This window comes from Thunnus thynnus, chromosome 19 (genome assembly GCF_963924715.1).
Source record: "Thunnus thynnus chromosome 19, fThuThy2.1, whole genome shotgun sequence".
NCBI lineage: Eukaryota > Metazoa > Chordata > Actinopteri > Scombriformes > Scombridae > Thunnus > Thunnus thynnus.
In genome coordinates, this window is record NC_089535.1 from 24,564,778 (window position 1) to 24,588,651 (window position 23,874).

The 23,874-nt window shown below is 42.5% G+C and overlaps 4 protein-coding genes across 4 annotated transcripts in view; 2 read left to right on the forward strand and 2 right to left on the reverse strand.

The window, feature by feature from the left end:
- The window catches only part of tprn (taperin), a 30,654-nt gene extending 25,553 nt beyond the window's left edge, over positions 1-5,101 (reverse strand). Inside the window, exon 1 of the mRNA XM_067573858.1 lies at positions 2,740-5,101. Within this exon, the coding sequence (XP_067429959.1) occupies positions 2,740-4,920 (2,181 nt within the window). The 5' untranslated portion in view covers positions 4,921-5,101. The remainder of the gene's footprint in view (positions 1-2,739) is intronic.
- A 1,840-nt stretch (positions 5,102-6,941) lies between these two features.
- On the reverse strand, positions 6,942-9,445 carry tmem203 (transmembrane protein 203). Its single transcript, XM_067574016.1, has 2 exons — positions 9,163-9,445; positions 6,942-8,730 (listed from the first exon to the last, which is right to left on the reverse strand). The coding sequence occupies exon 2, from the start codon at positions 8,461-8,463 to the stop codon at positions 8,047-8,049; it is 417 nt and encodes a 138-aa protein (XP_067430117.1). The 5' UTR covers positions 8,464-8,730; positions 9,163-9,445; the 3' UTR covers positions 6,942-8,046.
- Positions 9,446-9,508: 63 nt separating this feature from the next.
- alad (aminolevulinate dehydratase) lies at positions 9,509-15,639 on the forward strand. The gene is made up of 12 exons (XM_067574015.1): positions 9,509-9,614; positions 10,803-10,928; positions 11,133-11,183; positions 11,769-11,865; positions 12,173-12,308; positions 12,404-12,487; positions 13,123-13,211; positions 13,519-13,574; positions 13,670-13,757; positions 13,860-13,946; positions 14,100-14,229; positions 15,094-15,639. The coding sequence occupies exons 2-12, from the start codon at positions 10,810-10,812 to the stop codon at positions 15,150-15,152; spliced, it is 996 nt and encodes a 331-aa protein (XP_067430116.1). The 5' UTR covers positions 9,509-9,614; positions 10,803-10,809; the 3' UTR covers positions 15,153-15,639.
- A 3,409-nt stretch (positions 15,640-19,048) lies between these two features.
- The window catches only part of npr2 (natriuretic peptide receptor 2), a 62,969-nt gene continuing 58,143 nt past the window's right edge, over positions 19,049-23,874 (forward strand). Inside the window, exon 1 of the mRNA XM_067573754.1 lies at positions 19,049-20,068. Coding sequence (XP_067429855.1) covers positions 19,375-20,068 — 694 coding nt within the window. The 5' untranslated portion in view covers positions 19,049-19,374. The remainder of the gene's footprint in view (positions 20,069-23,874) is intronic.

Consider the following 23,874-nt stretch of genomic DNA (forward strand, 5'->3'; position numbering starts at 1 on the left):
CCCCCCCCACCACAACCAGGTCGCAGCATGGGCTGGACTTATTTGCACAAGTCTGCAGCCTAAATATCCATCATTATAAAGTCATGATCTGCAAGCAAGCGTCGCTTAAACCCACAGAACTTTATTTTAAATTCTAGTCAAGATCCCACAGTTTCCATTGATACTAAATATATGATGCTGAATTACAGGGAAGTGTGGAGAAAATGCTGCGCAAGACATCTACAAATTCCCCTTTAAAATAATACTTCACTCAGACTGATGCCGGGTATCGTTTTATATTATTTTTCCAACTGACAATACAAAACTTGAGTTTCGCTACAGAAGCCAAACTTCTGAAATGTTGTCTTAAAGGATACGTTCACAATTTTTCGAGTCTGTTTTATAACAACAATCAGGTGGCTGAATGAACATTGAAAGAGGTTTTTCTTGCTGTAATTATTCCTCCTGTTCATACTGACCATTAAAAGATCCCTTCATAATACATGTAAAGCTAATTTTAAGTTTCAGTCGTCCAAATGAGTCAAATCAAGTAGATATATTTCAACATTACAGTCTCTTTAGTGCCTCTTTTTGTTACTTGATATGACTAACTCAGACTGCTGAAGCCTCATATAAGTTTCACATCAACTTTTAAATGCATTTTTTTACACAAAATGACTGTGTAGACACACTGTGGACTTTGGATCCCATCACTTACATTGAAAGCACATTTGAAGGGGATCTTTGAATAGTCAGTATGAACAGGAGGAATGATTACTGCAGTTTCACTGTTCATATGGACACCTGACTGTTGTTTTATGACACAACAGTCAGGTGTTGTGTCATGTCATGTCCACATTTGAAAAATTGTGAAACTGTCCTTTAACACGAGATGCCGCACAAGAAATATGCTTAAATTGAAATAGTCTAAATCTGGTTTAATGTCTGGCAAAATGTGATATAGTTTCAATAAAGTTTTAAACAAGCTGATACAGAATGTATGAAGGTGTGTTAGAAATAACAATGAATCAAACAAGACTGTAAAGATCTAAGTGACTGTTGAGTCTTTGCACTTGCTAAAATTGTGAGTAGCCCAGGTTCCGTGCCCTGCTTGTAAGAGTTAGTTGGCTCTACTTGGAGAAAGGAGGATTACGGCCGATCAGGTCAAGGAAACAGGACCGCGGGCCAACGTCTGAGAGGCTGAGACACCGGCCTAGATTGAAGAGCTGCCAAAAGGCTAAAAATATTCAGCATTAGAGGCGATGTGGTGCTTTGTAGATCAGAGAGCATAGCGTGATGTAACTAAATGCATCCTAACATATAATTTTTGATATTTCAACTGAGAGTACAGTAAACTTTCGGAGGGCGAGTGAGGGATGACGTGTCAAAGGTCCAGACTAGACTCAAACCCAGGATGTCATGTTACATGTTCCACACCCTGATCATCTGAACCACCACCACGCTCATATAACTCGTTATGTGACGTAAAAATTCAAGCCACAGGCTGCAATCTTTGACTGCCTCTTAATTACAGATACCAGAGCAACATAAACAGCACCATGCTGCTCGACACGCGGGCTGATGCAGCGCATTATCTGGAAACAGCCACCAGCAACTCGCAAAATTAATTAGAAACATTCTCTGATATTTAATTAATCCCTTAATACAGATAAAACAGGAGCAATTTGCAGCAAGACCTTCACCGAGGAAGCACCAGATATCTGATTATGACTGTTAGATAAGTGTGATGCCCAAAACACACAATTTACTTATCAGTTAATTATCTCAGCTTTGAATGAAAACACAAATTAATTCGACTGTACACGAATCAATACATTTGTTCTGGGACAGGTCAGAGCTGGCCCGAATCCCTGAGCCGGCTCCTGAGAACTGAATACAGCCTTGATGAGATTGTTCAGTCAATAGGCTTGAAGGGCCACCTAACCTAATAATGCGCTCTGCAACAAATAACATGCTTTTGTGGGACTGCAATCCACAGCGAGAAGCGCTGCGTGTTGTTCCAAGTGCCTGTGTAAACACATGCTTTTAATCCACTTAGGCGCTAAGGCCCCGAGAGCAGGTCAAGTTAAGGGAAGTGAGGATATTAAGTCGTGGGTGCGCTCACACAGCAACACATGATAAATAACTGCGAGGATTAACCACGAGGTGGAAATGTTGCTCGGATCCTTGGAGAGCACAGGTGAGCGGAGTGCACCGGCTCGGCTCTGCTGGGGAACAGTGAAGTGACGGAAGCGCAGAGATGAAAAGAAAACAAAAACGGAGCCTTTCCTGTGTGACGCCTGACTACTAAATTTAGATCAGAGGGAACTTTTGCCACATGTTATGCATCCGGTTATAAGGGCACAATAACATTGCTGGTTCTACCTGCTGCAGAACATTTAATATGTTATTATGCTTTTGCTATGATGCCTTATTCATTGTTTAGTCTATTAAATGCCAGAGAATCACTCCCATCAACTCCCAGAGCCCAAGCTGATGCTTGCCAAACAATCCAAAACCCAAAGATATTCCATTCACAATGATATACAACAAAAAAAACAGCAAATCCTCATATTTAGGAATCTGGAAGCAGCATTTTCACTTGATAAATGGCTTTAATGATTAATTGATACTCAAAATAGTTTGACTAATTGCTAAATCAATGAACCTTGCTCTCTGTGTGTCCCCTTAAAGATGAAGAGTACAATTGTAAACATGTCAATAAAGCCACAAAATCTGGTTCAGTTTTTTTGCTCTCACCTTCTTCCCTGTGGAGCCCGTCTTGGAGAGGCAGGACTTTGCGAGGGAAAGGTATCCACCGATGACCTCGATCTCCTCCACAGCAGGGTAGCGTTTCTTCAGCAGGGAGCCCAGCTGAGCGTACGGGGCCTGTGGGGGCGTGGACCCCGGTGGGGCCTCACTCGAGGTTTCCCGTTGGGGCTCAGGTGAGCTCGGCTGGCCCTCGGTCTCCGCCCTACGTTTAGGCACCACAGTGAAGGTGTTCCCCTTTCTCCTCTGCACCATGGGGCTGGGAACAGGGACGCGCTGGGGGGGCTCCACCTCAATGTCATCTATGTTCGTTACTGGCAGCCGATCTGCGGGGGGTTGTTCTGCAGCCACAGAGGGAGTAGAAGGGACAGGGGATGGGGCGGGAGACTCTGAGGGTGCAGGAGATGCGGCAGGTGGAGAGAAAGGGGGTGAAGATGGGACAGCCGGAGAAGAGGGGGGTGAAGACAGGGCAGGTGGAGAGAAGGGAGCTGGGGCGAGAGGAGGAGATGGAGACAGAGGCTGTGAGGTCGGAGGAGGCGCAGGACTTGTGGCAACGGGAGGAAATGGGTCAGGCTTGGGTGACCTCGCCACCCTCTCCACCTCCTCCTGCTGTTTCTCCTCATTCCTCTTTGAGGGTGTCAGAGTGGGTGTCGGGGTGTGGGAGGTTGGCACTCCTGGCGTGGGCAGCTCTGCCACTCTATGAGAGGGGGAAGACTTGACGGGGCTGGGTGGCGCTGGCCGACCTGCTGCAGGGGAGGCAGTGAGATTGCGCTTGGGGATCACTGTGAAGGAGTTTCGGGACTGCAGGCGAAGGTTTGCCAGGGCCCGTGCCTGGGTGTCCCCATCAGGAATTCGGGCGAGGTCTGGTTTTGGAGCGGGACGGATCTCGAAGTCAGAAGAGTTGCGCGACACCTTAAATGAGATGGGGCTTGAGGGGGACTCGGCACGGGCACGACGGGTCTCCGGAGAGCATGGCACCTTGGGATTGGGGGGCACCTCGGCGCCTTCCCAGTCTCTCTCTCTGGTGGGCTTGGTTTGCACCCTGTCTGGCTCCTCTCTGGGGCTGACAGCAGCGCCATGGCCTCCACTCTCCTCAAACCGCTGACGGAAGGAAGACACAGACTGTGGGGACCCGGTTGAGCGCTGGGGGCTGCCCGGCTCAGAGACAGCAGGCTGTGGCTTTGGTTTGGAAGACCAGGGACTCTGGAAGACAGGCGACGACGGGCCTGGCCTGGGCTTTGGCACCAGATCTGGCTGTGGCTTGGGCCAGAGTCTTGGCCTGCTGCTGGCACAATCCAGGTCCAGCAGGTTCTCTGTGCTGTGGGACTTCTTCTGCAGCTTCCCATAGTTGCTGTCGAACTTCTGCAGCATCTGACTCACCCTACCTTGACCATCACCTGTCTTATATGATGGGAGCTCATGATCAGGGCGGCCAAGGGTGCTCAAGTTCTCCTCACTCTTGCTTAACGTGGTATCATAGATGACCACTTCCTTAGCTCTTATCTCCGTAACAGCACTCCCTCTGCGGTCCAGGAGGTCATTCAGGGAGCTGTAACTACTGACACCGTTTTGCTGCCAGTTGGACCCGGTTTTTACCCCCCCACCGTCAGGAAAGTAATCCGGGTCCGACTCAATGATGATAATATTCTCGGCGCGGATAGTCCGTATACCAGGGACGCTGCCGTACAGCTCCAGGATGTGCTGGACCGGACGAGCGGCGTTTTCTCGGTCCTGCCGCCTCCTCCGCTCTTTCTCCAGCTTGATAAACGGGTTCTCCTCCAGCGGGCCCAGGCTCTCCTGTAGCACCAGGCTCTCCGGTCCGCCATCCTCTCTCTGTGCCGTTCTCTCTGCGGCTGTCGGCCGTGGCTCTTTGTTGTTGGCGAAGTGTTGGTTGGCCGTGGTGATGGTGTAGTTCCGCCCGGACCCGCCGCTGCCGCTACCGCTGCCGCTGCCGTTGCCTCCGCCGCCGCTGCCGTTTACATTTCCCGACTGCTCGCCGTTGACCCGCTGCGGACCCGCAGCGCCGGGGCTCGTCTCCGCGGCACCGGCTCCTGCACACCCGCCGCCCTTCGCCTTCCTCCTCTCCAGTATCTCTCGCTTCCAGGCCGGCATCCTCGGGCTCTCTTGCCCGGCCTCTTGGCGGAGGACGCGTACCTCTCCTCCGCCAGACATTGCGGAGGGTTTATTGGAGGGGGGTGAAGAGGAGAGAGGCGGGCTCCGGTGCGGCTATATAACCTGTATCCGGCTCTGTCTTTACCTGCAGCACCGATCACCGCACAGTCACGCACATCCCCGCCGTCTCTTTTCTTCTCTCTCCTCTCCCTCTGCTCTCTCGCTGTCTGCCTCCCTCTGTCCCCCACAGCCCCTGCACGCGGCCCCGCCCCTCCGCAGCAGCACGAGCAGCTTCGGCAGTCCCATTCTTCTTTTCGATTGGTCATTAAGGCTCACGCACACGCCCCCTCCCTTTCTGTAGAACGCCGCACGTTCACGCACGCTGACGCAAACCACTCCCGTTTCTATTGTTGGCTGGGCCAGGAAGGCCTGTCAATCAAATATGTGGCGTTCACGTTCAACCCGCCCCTCCCTGTTTTGACATTATTTAACGCAATCAGTGAACGCATCTTACATGGCCTGAAATTACACACTTGACTTATTGTCCATGTTGTTTGCACTCTCACCGCTTCATTTACATGTATTCACTCAATGTCTCAGAGACAATACTATCAGAATGACTAATTATAGGAAATACTCATAAGGGTGATCAATTAAAGTCATAATCACGTCGTGAGAAGTTCTTGATCTACCACATTAAATATTAGGCTGTTGTTAATTTATCACTATTGTATCAATGTAATCTACTCAATAGTGACTTATTGGAGATTCATTTTTTATTTTTGCTGTTTATCGTGTCCAAGTAATGTACTAAATTCATTGCTTGTGGTATTTGTATAGTTTTCCTCTCAAAGTCAGTGTTACAGGGATACTGTAGACCTAAATTGTTTTTGTTAGGGTGTGATTTACAGCATTAGTAGGGAATATCCGGTACTGGGTGGAGGCTGACGACTGTTCATTCAGCATTTACCGGTGATGCCACCTGTCGATAATCCTGCTGAAGTAGCTGCGAAGTATCCTGCTGCAAATGAATCAGCACTAAGAGGGCTATTCTTGGGTACTACAGGAGATTACTGTCCCTCATTAAACATTTATCAGCAAGCCGCAATTAAGAACAGCAAGGCTAAAGAGCACAAAGGAGGAAAAAAATAATCAAAGGGATGAATGAATAGGTCAAATTTAACTTGTCTGCTCTTCAAAGTTGGCATTAAAGATGAAATATAAGCAGGAGGCCATGTCCTCAGTGATATTTCTGGACATTTGGACACAAAAATGAGTTTATATTATGCTACTACAAACACACTGCACATGTTAAAAGACTGATTTTGATATTTCTTTAGTGTAAATATTTTAAAAATACACACAATTAAAGAGACTTAATGCCCAGTATAATTACGTACTAATGTAGAAAAACATTTAAACCTTTAATGTAAGGAGATTACATTTACTGAGAACAGTAATTATTGACTTAACCTTTTTATTTTAATTATTAACTTTAACAGTGTTTTATGGGTGGGGTTGCGCTGGGCAATTTGAACTCATAATCCCCGAAATTTAAAATCCTGGTTTTATTGCATTACATAGCCAATTCAGAGAGCCACACCTATTTATCACATGGACAAAACATTAAATCAGATTCCACTGGTTTAAAATGATTCCATCCCTGAACATGTATACATGCCTACATATAGTGTATCTCGTGTCCTATCTTGTATATACTGTATAGTGTATACAACCCTGATAAAAGTATCGGATATGCAGTGTGATGCATCTTTTTTTTTTTTTTTTTTTTTAAAGTCTGTGAGCAGATTTTCACGCTGCACTGAACTGAAAATAAAACAGCACCAGGAAACATGACATGACAGTTGAAAATAAGCTATATGATTTGGGAAAAGGTGAGTGATGAACAGGATTTGTATGAGCTAAAACATACTAGAAGAAAGAAACGTGTATGTTCCTCTACATTGTGGTTTACCACGCCCATATAAAAAGGCAGTAGCGCCTCCCTGTGGCAAAGACTCAGTAACTGACTGAACATCTCTGCCCAGACCAACTACCACTTATTTATTCACAAGACAACATTTGTTAAATGTTGATGTTTTATTTACATGTATATACAGATGTCAAAAAGGATGCGTAACAAGAACATATTAACATAAATAAGATTTTGTGAAGTTCTTTCCAGAATCAACATATACATATTACACAGAATTTCACATCAGGAATTACCTTCAAATGAGGCGTTAAATACATGCGGTGCATACACAGGATAGGATCAAAAATAGATCAATTACATTACATGTTGTACAAATAAACAGCTATTTTCAGGGAAGACGTGTGCACACAACTGACTTACTTGTGGAAAACACATTCAGTTCCTCTACTTTGGGGCGAGACTGTGAGCTGACAACAAGTTTCAGAACCAGCTTCCTGCTGTCCAGATCATTCTCACTGATGGAGTTGACAAGCTAGGCAATTTGGTGGTGGTGGTGGTATTAGTGGTGGGGGGGTGGGGAGGCATTGTGTAAGTAACACTCCCAGCAACAGGCAACAAAGTGAGACACTAGATAGTAAACTAAACAAAATTATCTGGCAAACACTTCCTCTCTGAAAAAAAACAACAAAAAAAATTGCTGCAGCAACTACTTGGGATATGTTTCCCATTAGAGCCCAAAAAGTTACTACTGCCTTAAAGTTTCAGCAGTTTATTCAGTTTCCATGTGTTGTGTGCACATGTGCATTAAAACATAACTCTGGTATAAATTTGCCTCATGGCTCCTTGTCTGCCATTGATTGCACAATGTAGAGGCACTATTATGTCCCACATACACATTTACTGCTCTGACATCCTCTCTGACTCTTTGTTGGCCAAAATGTGGATGAGGGTGTCCACTTATTTTGGGCCATACAGTGTATTTTAGCAACACACAGAGTAGATTGTCTGCTTCTGTTCGGAAATACTGCATTTTAACTTCAGCGAGCAGTGACTATTTTTGTTCATTTTTATGAAATTAGAAACACATATCTATTGTGACCTGGAACATGTGTTTTGTTTTTGTTTTAATTAGAGGTGACAATGTGCCAAAAGACAAAATTACACCATTGTTATGCTTTAAATCTCTAACGGCAGATGAAGATTGCTCTCTGCTCCTGTTTTGGTGACGTGAACCACTGATTTGCCTCTCCTCAGTTGACACGGCACGCTCGTATCATCAGCAGCTGCAGCAGGATGAACAGCGGTGAGACGATGAGGCCAAACCACAGGTCTCTGGCTTGCTCCTGCTCCGCCAGCTTCTGGCACAGCAGTACCTCGCAAACCAGCTTCAGGCTGAGCACCGTCAGCACCCAGAGGAGCCGCAGCACTGCCAACCGCTTCTCATTCTCCTGGTAGAGCCGGATGGACACGATGGCTGTGAAATAGGTGCTGAGGCCGTCGGCAGAGAACAGAGGGACGAACACCAGCCACCAGCTCAGCGCGGGGGTGAACATGTCGGCTCGCAGAGCAACCAGCATGCTGAAGACCAGCAAAGCTAGCAGGTGAAGGAAGAGTTCAAAGGTGGCAAAGCCAAGCCATTGGACAAGTTCCCGCAGGGAGAACAACATGGCTGAGGAAGGACAGTGGGGTATTCAACCAGGGACGGACGGACTGACTGAGGACGGCCAAGTCACGCGCTAGGCAGCCCTGGTTAGGGGTCCAAGTGCTCCAGAGTTGGGATGGAGGTGGTGGACACGCTGCTTGTGCCTGGGCAGGAATGGTGAGGTACTGCAGAGATGACCCACTTCACTCTTGGCTACATCTTCAAAATCCACCCTGAGGAGGAGGATGAATGCAGGAAGTGCTCCCAGTCTCAGGCTCTCTGGAAACCCTTCCTTATGTAGGACAAAGAAGAAAACATAACATTAGAAAGGAAGACACAGATCGCTCCGTCTGACACAACTAATAGAGAAAAACAAAGAGGCATACACACACAATCTGTAAATTATTAAGAACTGGGCCTGAGTCACATCAGTCTGATTTCATGACGTTGTCAGTTCACCAGTTAGCCTGGTTAGCCTCAGTTTGATCCCAGCTGACTCTGGCTGATTCAGTTTAAAATGACACACAGTGTAATGCCAACGTTACAGGTCAAGTCGACCAACAATCACATCGATGATGCAGAGATACAGAATGTAGCCGCTCCATGTACTTCAATGTTAGCTTACCACAGATAGACAGAGACGTTACAGCCCTTCTAATTACACACACAACGCAGATATAGGCTTACATAAAATGTGTTTTACTGTAATACCACACTACTGTACCTTAATAGCAGTCAGGCATTTTCTCCTCCATCTAGCTGGATGCGAAACCGTCAGTACACAAGGCTAACAAGCCATTAGCATCGTAGCTTTTTTCCTCTCTGTCGACGTTTGACAAATATCGCGAGAAGAGTAAACTGGTGCTGTACAGTGGCCGACATGAGTACTTTTTGGAGCAGGTTGCTAATTTGCAAATCTTTCCTATTTTTTGGTTGTGTTTTTAAAGTTACACTTGTAACTGTGATATAAATATATACCCTTTCTGTTACATATATATGATGATAATAACACGATTATTTCCTTTTGGAGGCTTTCTTTATTGTAAAAAAAACACTCCAGTCACTAGGTGGCGGTAGTACAGCGTCGCGTCGACCGTGAACCGCCTGTCAAAACCAAAGAGGAAACACTGTCGTTTGACTGAAGTGTAGAGAAGTGTGCTGCTCTAATCTGCACAGGTAAGTAATTTACAGTCTTTATTTAACTTACTCATCATTCAGTCTCTATTCAGTCTCTATGCAGTGTTTATTCATGTTTTTTAAAATTGTTTGGGGACTGTTTCTTCAACACTACATAGTTAGTACGAAGACATTTTCTCGATCAAGGTGACAAATATACTTAGAGCCTGCTCTGGTAAAATAGCATACAAGAGCAAACTAGCGGTGAAAAACGCCAAAAAACACGCACGTCCTTGTTAAAAAGCAATTGCAGCGACTATTAGCATCGTGTTTCCAGCTATGAAGAATTAGAGCTCACAGTTCATTGAACAGACACATGGCATGTTATCTTAAATCTGCAGTTTAGTTTTTTCTATTGGCCACTTTGCTTCACATCAGAGGTCAAATATTTTTGGAAATTAGATATAACTACCTCAGGCAGGGTAATATGTTTGCATTACAGCTCCTAATATCATAACATGGTTGTTGTAAGTGATGTGATGTTGTGTAGTAGCCTACTGTTAGTAATAGTAGATATGGAAAAAGTGAATTAAAAAAGTCACACATAAAATAATCAAACTAATGTTAAAAGCAATGAATTGTGTTCTACATGAATTATAAAGAAATCAAACTGTTTATATATATGTGCAAAAAAAATTTTAATTAGAGCTTGCCTTGCCTATATATATATATATATATATATATATATATATATATATATATATATATAATGTAACATTTTTATATATATAAATGATAATATGAAGAGATATCATCTTTATATATTTACTGACATCTAATGTCTGAATTATAGTACTGATCTCCTAGTCCTGTGGTCACTAATAAAGAATATATTCATTATTCAAGAAAGTCATGCTTGTCCTGCTGTGAAAAAAATGTGGAGGAATTTTACATAAAGGGCACTCAAGCTCATGTATGGAGAAGAAGTTTTGTCCATTAAGATTAAAGGTTCTAACTTAATAAAAGTGTGAAAACCTGCAGCCTGCTGACTCATCAGCGAGGCAGAGCCTAGCTGCTGTTTGGAGAAGCAACATCACGCATGCTTAGTCAGTTTTAACGGTGACTGAGCTGAGATGAAGCACAATAGTGCGAGCTCTGTATTTTTGCTCTGCTCATAAACTAAAGAAAAACCAGAACCTGACCTGCTCTCTGTCCCCTGTTTCTCTGTGTTGTCACTCTCCATCTCAGGGTAAAGATGCAGACACCTGCGGAGTCAATCATCCATAGTGGTTATTTCCACCCGACACTCAGATACTGGCAGACCTGCATCACCGATTTAAGACCTGACAATCTCATCTACCCCATCTTCATCACGTAAATTACATTTCTTTGTTTCCTGCAAGTGAAGTTACAGTCACGTAAACGGGCAGATAAAACAAGTGTATAGTAGATTCTCATGACTTGGGACTTATATCATTTGACTACGTTTTGTCATGAGAAGTGGAGGATAGAATATTTGTGACTTTAAGACTCGGATGGACTTGATCTAACTCGTTTCTTTGTCACTGTCTCCTACAGAGACAGTGCAGATGCAGTGGAGCCCATCGGTAGCCTGCCGGGACAGGCCAGGTATGAGTAAAAGCAACAAATTATCTTATCATAGTTAATGATGAGCCATTTCATAACTGTAAACTATCAGATTCAAATCTTCAAAACAACAGGGCATCTGTTTTTCTATCCAACTTACAGCTTCAGTTTCTGCTCATAAAAGAAACTAAATGGTGCACTGGGATGACTCTGGTGCTCATTTAAACAAAAAGACACACAGTGTTACCCTGCAGCTGTGAACACACTGATGTCAAGGGTGTTATCTTTTAGATAAAAGCAGTCAGGCAGGGTGGACCGACTGCCAACCACTGGACCTAGAACAAGATAAGAAAAGAATCCGTTAGACTTTTATTCCTCACTCGACAAAACCAAACTGCAACCCCATCTTCACATTTTGTGTTCTGCTGAATTACAAGATACAGACCTTAAATTTCCTGTTTTGAAATTTTGTGTCAATATTCCTAATAATAAAATGTAATTTCCCTGAGATTTTGTGGTACTTTTTTTCCTTGAATAAAACAAGGATGATGATTTTCACTGGCCTTCCCTAATAGACCCCTTTGTGTTTTCATATTGCATCATTATCGTGTGTTTTCCCATCAATAGATATGGGGTGAACAAGCTGGAGGGAATGTTGAAGCCGCTTGTGGAGAACGGCTTGAAATGTGTGCTGATTTTTGGTGTCCCTGCAAAAATAGCAAAGGTACGTAAAACCAAAAGAGAGAAGAGGACATGATAACTGAACTCATACTGAAAACCATTGCTTTCCCTCAACATTCATTATTAAGCAGCAGGTAGATAAAACAGTAGTAGGATTGGGTGTTTGCAGTTTTTTAATTCATCCAGTCCCTGTGAATTTAATATATTTTAATCCTGACGTGTTCAACTATCATATATGGGTGAAATGTTGGGGGGTGAACATACTGTTAGCCATGTAATATAGATAATCTACACACATGTTTAAATACAAAATATGAGCATGAAAATAAGCGTGATCTTTGTGTTTTTAGGATGAGAGAGGTTCGGGTGCAGACACAGATGACACACCAGCCGTTCTGGCCGTGAAGAAGATCAGATCTTTGTTCCCGGAGCTGCTGGTGGCGTGTGACGTCTGCTTGTGTCCCTACACATCACATGGACACTGTGGTCAGTGTCTCCTCATATGAATGACATTCAAAGAGCAGCATGACGGAACATACTCGGGTTTTATTACAAATGTTGTTTCCTGTTTTCTCTTCCAGGTATCCTGAACGAGGACGGTACTCTGAACAATGACGCCAGCTGCCTGCGCTTGGCAGAGGTGTCGCTGGCCTACGCCCGGGCTGGTAATCCTTCTTTCTCATTTTTCAACAGTGTTTCTATTTTTGGAGCCTTAGAAACATGAAGCATTACTCTTCTCTTTCCTCAGGGTGCCTCTCTTCTTGATTTTAATGATCTATTAAAATTAGGGATGCAACAATTAAAAAAAAGTATTTACTTATTTATTTACTGAGCCTGATCATCAGATATTTTCTTTCATCCATATTGGTTGATACAGAGATTGATATGTGTTTTGTTTAAGAACATTTGTGAAAAACAAGCATCTTAATTTTAGTGTATTTGTATTTATAATTTGAAAGTTTAACCTCACAGAGCCAGAGCTACCATGGGATTTTGGGGTGTTTAACAACTGGGGGTGTTACATTCTACATTAAAAAAAAACAAACTTTTTAGACCCCATATTTCATATTCAACTACTTTAAGACCAATGAAAATAAAACAGATGAAAATCAGTAAATAGAATTTGCAGAAAATATAATTACACAGTTAACGAAATAAATCAAGACTTTACGATATGTAAAATCTCCACAGTAACGCCAATTCCACATTCCACAAGTTGAACTGGACTTTCAGAAGTTTGTAAAGCTGATTATTATTGGATAATGACTGACAATATACTGCTGCTGCTGTTGTTCTTCAGGCTGTCACATCATCGCTCCCTCTGATATGATGGATGGAAGAATCAGAGCCATAAAACAAGCACTCATATCCAATGGTTTGGGAAACAAGGTAATTTCGAAGACAGTTTGAAGAGAGATACTTGTGCAACATGTACAAACTATAAAATCATGCACACTGTACCTCAAAGGAAGTGATCAGTGTCTTAAAAATGCAGGCGTGTGTTAGCCTGTCTCAACCCTCTCTGTGGCCCTCAACCTGAGGCCCAATTGTTCTTACTGAGGATGTAAATCTTTAAAAACAAGTCTCAAATATATAGTTTAATTTTTTTCATTTGCTTCTGAAAGGTTGTAAATGTAACAGAATGTTTTTAAAATGAGTTTCTCAACATTTGTTTCTCTTTATTTTCCTACTCCAGGTTTCAGTGCTGAGCTACAGTGCAAAGTTTGCCTCTTGTTACTACGGTCCTTTCAGGTATGTAGACGCTCCAGGATCAGGTGTTAACAGATCAGTGGAATTGACCGTTGAAGTGAGAATAGGCTGAAGTTCTCTGCTGTGTTTGTATGCAGAGATGCTGCACAGTCCAAGCCTGCGTTTGGGGACAGACGCTGCTATCAGCTGCCACCCGGAGCGAGAGGACTCGCCGTTCGAGCTGTGGTAAGTTGATTTGTGTGTGTGTGTGTGTGTGTGTGTGTATTTGGGATGCAGGTGTCGTGTTGAAGCAGATGTAGGAGGTCTCAGTGTTGCTCTGTGCCGCAGGAGCGAGATGTGAGAGAAGGAGCTGATATGCTGATGGTGAAACCAGGTCTGCCGTATCTGGACATTGTGAGAGAAGTCAAGGACAAGGTCTGTAAATATATCGATTTCTACTGATCCCAGGCAATTAAAGAATAGTGCTGCATTTTGGGAGAGATGCTCAATTTCTATGAAACTCATCATACTGATGAGAAAAGTGTCCATGTCATGATGAATCTCTTTTCCTCTCGTGTCTCTCCTCAGTTCCCCACTCACCCTCTGGCGGTGTACAACGTGTCGGGGGAGTTTGCCATGATATGGCACGGAGCGCAGGCTGGAGCTTTCGACCTCAAAGCTGCTGTGATGGAGGCCATGACCGCCTTCCGCAGGGCAGGTGAGAGGGTTTAATGCTCAGATCACCTGAACATAGACCAGGTCCACATTTGATGACACATTTCTCTCCATTTTGGATGTCAGTCAACATTAAGTTAGAGTGGATAAAGCTGCACGGGGAAAACAAAAGCTTTTAGAAAATAATGCCCGGTCATGGTCCGGTGCTGTGTGGCAGTAAAGTTAAAAAGGCAACTTCCTGTCACCCCCATCAATCATAAAATACTGGTTTGATGATTTGGTTGACATCTTAGCACAGCAATGCAAGAGTCACTGGATGTGAGAGTATGTAAGAGATCACTTTTTTTATACTTGATCAGTTGTCTCACAACAAAAATAGGAAAAACATGTAAATGAAAGCAACAAAAAGCTTGAATTTGTCTGTATTAAAGCAGTATATACACAGTGTAGATGATCAGAGAGCAGGAGGGGACAGAACAGAGGTTTAACTCAACCAGAGCTGTCTGTCCCACTGCCTACAAGATACTGGCTGTGATGCAAAATTTATTTTGGACGAAGAAGAAGATATCTAGAAATGTTCCTGTTCTTCTGATATGTCACTGTGGATTAAGATAACTAGAAATACAACCTGAAAACACTAGTGTGGACATCCTCTTATGCTTTCCACTCAGAACTGGACACATGGATGGACGGTTGAGTGAACTAGAGTATACCTGCAGTTTACCTATTTTGACTTAGATCACATTTGTGCATTTAAAGTAAATATTTGTGGATGTTTTTAGCACCATTTTGTTCCAAACACAGATCTATATCAATGTAAGTTACTGTCACTACCAATCAGGATAATCGTCAGAGTTCAGCCATGCGTGTGATTTGATTAATCAGGTTTCCTCGCTCTCCGTTGCAGGCGCTGACATCATCATCACCTACTACACACCCCAGCTGCTCAACTGGCTGAAGGAGTGAAGAAGGAAGATCTGAGGCCAGAGGACGGACGGTCAGACAAGCGGACCAACAGACAGACGCCTTTTAAGACTACAAACCCGCTGTTGACTCAGTCATGCTAACGAAGGGTGTTAGAGGAGATAAAGGTTACGAAAAACAAGCCTCTATTTTCCTGTTTTTGTTCTGTACTGTGATAACACCTGCACATGTTAACCAGTGCATCAGGTTTATTTGCTGCAGCAGGTATTTTTTTTTTCAAGCTTTTGAAGGGCTGCTAAGGAGCTGACCACTGAGGATGTAAGAGTTAAGTATGATGTTGTTTTCTTGTGGGTGTCATAGCATTAAATCAAGTCAGTCATCTCCTCACTAATGTGATTATAGAATGTATATTTGTATGAATTATGGCTACACAAATGTCTGATATATCTGTGACTCAGCTAAAGCACTGTTCTCCCCCAACAAGCTTCTATTAACCAGAGGAAATAAAACCCTTCATTGAGAGCTACAAGCGTGTGTTTGTATATTATTTAAGGTTGAGTAATGAGCCGCATATATCACAACTTTACCAACACTGTAAAGTTTTCAGCACAGAGCGGCAGTTTGGCAGTCTGAATTTCATTTGGTGGGGAGTTAAATGGATCTTGACTGATACTCCTCCTGTTATTAAACACCAATATAAAACTCTTTGCTGCTTTACCAGTACAGAGCAGAAAGGAAATTTAATTTCCTGTTTGTGTGCACGCTGGTTTAGCGCCATCTCAAGTTGTATAAAGTCAGATGTTGCTCTTTTATTGACCGAATCGCTGTACAGCTTACATCACACACACACACACACATACACACACAAAATCACTCTTACAAATTGATTAGGATTTCTGTTATAATGTAATAATGTAGACATACATATTTAATGATTAGAATTTAAATGTTACGTAAGGAGCACAACTTCAAATATATTGACAGTGCTATTTTCAGAAACTTTTACATTACAATTTCTTGTATTTACATTTTACTCTTAATAAAGTCATGAAATATAACTTCAATACACAAATGGCTGATATTTACTCACCATCTTGTATATTAACACCTCATTTAAGATCTCATTTAAACATTAAGAGAATAGCAAACTAATTCTAGTATCTCCTGGTAGACAGAATATGTAACTGTGCAACACATCTCTTTGTCAATTTCTGTGTGTTTTTGGTGCATGGTTACATCTGGTCAGTGTAAAGTTATAATACTGGATGCAAATGTTATAGGATGTGACCTCTGACCTCCCGCTACATGTTGAGATTATTATTTCTTATTATTTTTAGCCATATTACATGACTTTAGGGAGAGGTGAGGTTGACATTTGTGGCTTTGAGTGAAATGTCTTGATAGCTATTGGATAGATAGCCATGACGTTCATTTTTGTCATTCATTTTTTTCCCTCCTTCCTGTGTGGGTGATGGCGATCGCAGCTGGGCAGAAAATAAAATATGTTCAGCAGCAATCAGCAGCGTCTGAGCACACAGAGACATCTTAATTGGATACATGTCACTGAATACTGCAGGAAACATCCTTTTTTTTTTACAACAAGGATGAGAGTAATGTTTCAACTAAGTGTTAATAATAATAAGTTTAATATGTTAAAGTCAATTCTAATTATAAAGATGATAAGGTGACCTGGAGGAAGAGATGATGGTTAGATTTCCAGCGCTGAGCAAGGCACTGACCCCCCAAACTGACCTCTCTGAGAAAATGCATGTTCACAGACTGTGTGTGTTACTAGGGAGAGATGTGAAGACTCATTTCAGTTGCCTGTGCATTTCACTAATAACATTCTGTATGTCTATCACAACACACAAGTAAAATGTTGGAAAAGCCACACACTTGTAACTCCAAGGAATTTCTTTTAGCCAAGTATCCTGGAGAAGGCAGTTTGATCTTCATCTGTTAAAAGGAATTCATCTGTGTTAAGTGTGCAGCTTTTCCGCTTTTAATTTTTTTTTTTTTAATGTTGGCCTCGTGTGCATTTTCCCATTTTTTAAAAATAACTTTTTTTTTTTTTTTTTTTACTTTAGAGCAGTGGTTCCAAATCTTTTTGGCCTGTGACCTCTTAAAGTGAAGCAATGTTTACTTATGAGCCCTCATCACTGGTTAGTGTGGACATAAGAGGTTTTTCTTTCTCAGGTTGTTACATTTAAGGAATTTATAAGATCCCAGAGAAGTGAAAATATCCAATATTATTATTTTTTTTGATGCAAAAAGACAAAAGTCAGAAAAAATGGAGTTTTATCTATCAGCAGACTCTTGAAATTTGCTTGAGTTGTGCAGTTCATCATGACAAACATCTAGTCTGCATTCATTTTTGTCAGTGTTACATTATTAACAAGAAAAACATGATTCTAACACTCAATTACAAGCCATGACACAGCAGGAAAAGCTCAGGTGTAAATCATAAAATGAATGATGGCTGAATTCCATTTAGCTGCTTCAGTTTCAGGGTCTTGTTAAGCATGTTTGATCACTGACACCTTATCACTGGCGTAGTTGTGCATTTGAATAGAACGAAGTCATCATTAATGTTATTAGTAACACCTGCGCTTTCAATGACACAATGCCTGCTGTGAGGAAGGCCTATTATAATAAAACTGATAATAACTCTTGTTCAGGTCAGTCTGGAAATACTGGGTGACAAATTTGGCAGAGCCTAAGGAATGTATCAATTTGTAAACGTCTAGTAGTAAATTATGTGTCGCTGTTTTACACTGTCACATTTTCACAGATTTTGCGCCAAACTAGATGAACGTAATTACTTTAAATGCACCAATGTGGTCTAAGTCAAAATAGGTTACACTAATTCATGCAACCATCCATCTGTGTGTCCAGCTCTGACGAGAAGAGCAGAATTGCAACTTCATGAAACTATTTTTTTCTATATTTTTGGGGGGTTGGTCTTGAAGAAGTTAAATTTCAAATACTAAAATACATCGAATCAGAAATACAAAAATCCGCCTATAAGATCCCTGTCAAACTGATGCTGAAGCCTGATTGGCTGGATTCAATCTGAATCAGGTACTAATGTTAAATGTGAAATTTTCCAAGTGAATCAGACTTGATCTTAGTTATGACCATTTAAAGTATAAATCAATAATCAAATCACAAGATGTGATGTTAATTTTGCCTTTATCCATAATCCAAGGCGAGTATGAGGTGACACTATGCATGTCAATGTAATGAACATAAAGACTGTTCAACAGGTATCCTCTTATCAACTAACTAACTGACACTTCAAATCTGTTATAAACCTATAAAATCCAACCTGTTAATACCTGGTGACAATTGCTAAAAAAAACTCCCCATTAAATCCATTAAAAGCTACACGTGCTTGGACGCCTAAAAGAATTCCTACTTGCTCAGCAGTAATTACTCACTAGACTGTAAAACTTTCCTGGGTGTTGAATGACAGGCAGGGGGCGACTCAAGCCTGTTTTGAGGTCTATTCATACACTGCAAAAAAATAGGCATATTAAATCTTTTAACAAATAATCCAGTCTGTCATATGTCGTACTTTGCTTTACAGCCTCATTTTTCATAAAAAACATGCAACGTGTTTCCATTCCCAAACGTGTTCCTCTTCTTCTCAATGTAGTTTAATTTGTGAGTTTTGTTCAAACAACTGTGAGTCACTATCTGCCTTGATTTTTAAGAAGACAGAATAAAACAGATCTCTACTTTAATAAGAAGATTAAAATAATTATGACCTACACATAAATCACCCCAATTCTCTGAAAACACTTCATTATTTACCTAAAGTAAAATAATAATTTGAGACTCAATAGTGATTTACTGACAGGGCAAGAAGCACACACTTCTTGCAGTGTGTGACGTGTGGGGGCCGAGCAGAGGGCTGCTCTGATTTAAGTTGCAGTCATCTGGATGGATGTTATCACTGTCGGAGAGGCTATCAGCGTGAAGACCGCGCTGCGCTGGAAAAGTCGGTCTTGGGAAGTACAAGAACTTAATTTAACGTGGAATTACGCAGCAGAGATGCATGGCACAGCCCGGCTGGCACGACAGGATGATGGCTTTACCGACTTTGTTTGACTTTTGAGAGAGAGAGAAGGAAAGAGTGAGGGAGACGGATACTTATGGTTTGGTGTCAGGGTGCCACAGCCGGCCGTGTCTCCTCTCCAAACGGTGCGCACTCGGTGGCCGTACTTTACTCTCTGGGACTTCCAAGCGGCTAGGGCGCAAAATGGGATGCAGAAGCGCGTTGGGATGCTGCCTCTTCGCGGCGCTGTCCTGCTGCCTCCTCCCCGGTTGCAGAGGCAACATAACCGTGGCGGTGATGCTCCCGGACAACCACGTCAAGTATCCATGGGCTCTGCCGCGCGTCTTCCCGGCCATCCTCATGGCGCACGAGGACCTGCACAGCAAACACGGGCTACTGATCGGCCGCTCCATCAACATCCTGAACTACAGCACTGAGGACCCGGCCGCAGGCTCGTGCGCCGAGAGCCGTGCGCAGGTGGTGGCCGTGGACGCCAAACTTTACGTCCGCCCGGACGCTTTCTTCGGACCCGGGTGCGTGTACCCACTCGCCTCCGTGGGGCGTTTCGCGTCCCACTGGAAACTCCCGCTGATCACAGCCGGAGGAAACGCGTACGGCTTCGACAGGCGGGATGAGTACCGGACCATCGTGCGCAGCGGGCCGTCCACCACCAAGCTGGGGGACTTTGCCAACGTCCTGCACACGCACTTCAACTGGACGTCCCGGGCCCTGGTGACCTTCCACGACCTGCGGCACGACGACCGGCCGCACTACTTCCTCACGGAGGGGATCTTCCTGAACCTGAAGGAGATGAACGTCACGGTGGATGCCGAGCCGTACGACGACGACCTCATGGAGTACAAGAACGTCATCGGTGCCATGAGGGAACGCGGGAGAAGTAAGTTCACGCTGAAGGAAAAAGTGTGATTTTAAGTTTTAAATCCTGAAACAATCAAATGCGCGTATCGAACAAAACCTACAGCTTAGATATCACCTCCAAAAATAACTTGTAGTGTTTCTGATCAAATTTGAACAAGAGAAATCTTTGTGTGAGCTGTTTTTGTAACTTGTCTCTGAAGCAATGCTGACTTTATCTTGACATGAAACAGATCACCGGCTGGTGACTGTAAAGATTTCAGTGGATGGAGAAGGAAATTTCCTGTGAGCGGTTTATGTACGTTGGAAACAATTTAGTTAAATTGTCTCACACCAGTCGTCTGCTGGCAGAAATCTTTTTTGTTTCTTGTTTGACCTTTTAAATGGCCTGAGTGCATCATTTGGTCTGAGGGAGAATATTTAAAAATACATGGGTTTTTTTTCATTTATTTATTTGGAGAATTAATTTGAGGTGTTTTACTACAATCCTTGAATGGGAGACTCCACTTTTATAGAATGAGGTCACAGTGACCTCATTTTTTTCCCTCAGCAGATACACACAGAGGTGGACTGGAATAGGTGCAGGGAAGGAAAGGCCTGTTTATTCCGGAGTTATTACAGAGGAATGTTTAGGCTGTGGGCAGTCTGCTGCTGCTGCTGCTGCTGCTGCTGGTTTATTGCCTGCGGTGGACCACCACCTGCGTTTTTAAAGAGAGAGACACGGAGGTTGTGATCAAATGACTGACCTCCCTGCCAAAAACATGCCTTGTGTGTGTGTTGTTCACTTTGTGCTTTCTTGTTGCTGCTGCTGCTCATTCACTTGTAATGAAAAATCTGGTCAGTCGGTGCAAACTTTGTTCAAACTCACAGAACTTTATTTCAAAATTTCCAAAGAAATATGTCAGGCAGGATTTGGGGGAGAAATGTGTATTAAATGATGCACAAGATATCTAGAATATTTCCATCTGATGGAATGATGCAGCCATAAAAACATGGAGTCTTGGGTTTGAATATTTCACTCAGTGGAAACATCATATTGCTTCACTGGAGAACTGGAACAAGATGATACAGAATATATATGATGCATGCTGTCAGCAGTGTGGAACAAGATGATTTTCAAACCTTTAAGCTACTGAAGGGGTAATAAAAAAGGTTGGGGGGGGGACGACAAAATGTTTAATACAATAATTAATATGTATTTCCTCAAGTTTCAATAGAGTCATTTGGTTGTTAACACATGAGAATAACATTCTTTTTTTTCAACGAAGTGTAAATCCCTCGGTACAGAGGCTGTTAAATCAGTCGTCACTGTTCTCGCCTTCAGTTTAATTAACTGGAAACATTTTGAGGCTGACTTAATCATCGCTGCTGTTGTGAAAAGTTATGTGTGACTGGATTATGGCTTGTGCACGCTGGCAGCTGCACGTGTGCTGGTGTCGGTCTGTAGCCTGAGACTGTGTGGTGCATTAGGAAAGACGCAAGTTCACAAACTAAACCGAGCACAATTAATTCTGTGTCTATTTCTAGTAGAGATCCATTCATAAAGGTTGAAACGTTGTAACTAATGACTTTATTATTGTTCATAAATAATTTATTACTACTTTATGGATCAGTCATAATCTTTGATAGGATCAACTTTTGGGTTGGCATGTTTTGAAAAGTCTCTTATCATTTTCATTTGGTAATAATGCATTTATAAATGTTAGTAATCCAGCAATAGTTCAAACCTTGCTTTCTTCTTGAGAGTGAGATGAGAAGACTGAGCTCAACTTCACATTAAGTATGGAGGTGCTGTCAGGACAGGGTTAGCTGAGCATTAACACTGGAGTCAGGGGGAAACAGCTAGCCTGGCTTTGTCCAAAGTTTAAAAAATATTCATAGCAACACCTCATTTTGAGCGTAAAATCTGACTGAATGTGCAAAGTGGCCAGCAACTGCAGCTGTCTAATGAAAGTATGGGGAAAAGTACAAAATTTCCCTCTGAAATGCAGTGGAGGAAAGGCGACTAAACAAAGTATAACAAAATTATATTTAACTACAGGTTCAGTAAATGTGCTTAGTCACCTCCCACCTTTGCTCTCTGTTACCTATCTCACACACAGTAATGTGAATCTAATGTTTTTCTTAAACTTGATTGCTTCAGAGTCAGCATTCAGCGATGCATGGCTGACCCTGATATTCATCTATAGTGCATGGGTGTGTTGCAAAATATGTATCTCCCTTTCCTGGGAAAGTTTGCAGGGAATAATTTTTGGAACCAGCTCAACATCTCAAAGCAAAGTCTGTTTCCAACCAGTAAATCTTTGAGTATTATGGTTTCTGGCACTGCGAAACAAACGGAGTTACGTATGTTTGAAACATTTTAACCTGTTACAGTTACAGTAACAGTTTCAACAAATAATGGACTAAATACAGCGTACCATAATTAAATAATAATTAAAGGGCGGTACAGCAGCAGGGAAAGAGGTCAAAGGTGCAAACCACCAAACCCCCCCCTTTATGGACCTGCGCAATGAGCTGGAGGTCACGGAAGCTAATGGTTTTGTCAGGGCTTGTCCTGGCTTGGCATTCAGCTCACTTTTATCCCAGCAGATAACCTCCAGGCTATCAGCTCTGTAAAGTCACCCGGCTGCCGACTGGGTTCAAAAGGCAAGAGGCTGAACTGAGGTGGGAAAGAAAAACTGGAGCTTTTAACGTGAAGCTTTGCATCATTTGAGCTTTGACAGCTGACCGAGTGATTGCATGTAGTTACAGAGTTAAACACCCCTCTGAACACCACCTCTCATTCCCCAAATTCCTCATTTTAATACCTGGCAAATGCAGATGTGAGAAACAAGCAAGTAGACTTCCTCAGGTTTTGAGGAACTAATACCTTAATTGAGTGTTTTCTATTATGTGAGACTTTCTAGTATTCCTCCAAAGAAAAGTATTGTGGATTTAACTCCTTCTCACAGCTTTGTGGATTCAGATTGAACATTAGATAAGCTGATTACCAAATAGTCAAACTGCCAGAATCCAGGCTCTAAAAGTCCCTGGTTCACTTCATGCCAATGTGTTTTGGTAGTTTGATATTAACTAATAGGAGTCCTGAATTATTACCTAATTTTGTGGTACTGTCTTGTAGATTGCCTGATTCCAGACTTCTGAATCGCAGCACACATCTATGATTTGTTCAGCGACTGAAATCAGTCTGGTGTTGTTATCATTGAAAAACAATCAAGCCAATCACAGCGTTGTAGGCAGGATTAAGACATTATCTTTCTGTGCCAGAGCCAGAAATATGGTAACAGAAACACTGGCACGATAATTGTGACAACTGTGACTGAGATTGATGCGGTTATGCGGGTTGTTGCAAATCGGCAGAAATAACTCTTTTCACTGTGAACAGTTAACTGCTCCGAGTGATTGTTACCACAGCCGCTGTGGGACAGATACGGGACATGCTACTGATAGATTAGAGCAAAACAAAATTAAGCATTTTAGACGTTAAAGGATGGATTGACAATTTTTCAAATCTGTCCTAAAACAACAGTCAAGAGCCCAAATGAACACTGAAACATGTTTTTCTTGCTGTTATCATTCCTCCTGTTCATACTGACCATTAAGATCCATTCATAATGCACTTACAATGTTAGTGATGGGGAACAAAATCCACAGTCTTCCCTCTGTGCAAAAACGTCTTTAAACGTTTATCTGAAGCTAATTTGAAGCAGTCTTTTTAGTGCCAAAATCCTCTTTTTGTTACTGTACTTCCACCGCAGCTCAACAGGGAAACACTGTCCAAGGAAACACAAAGAGGGAATTTGATGCTAAAAAGACAGTAAATGT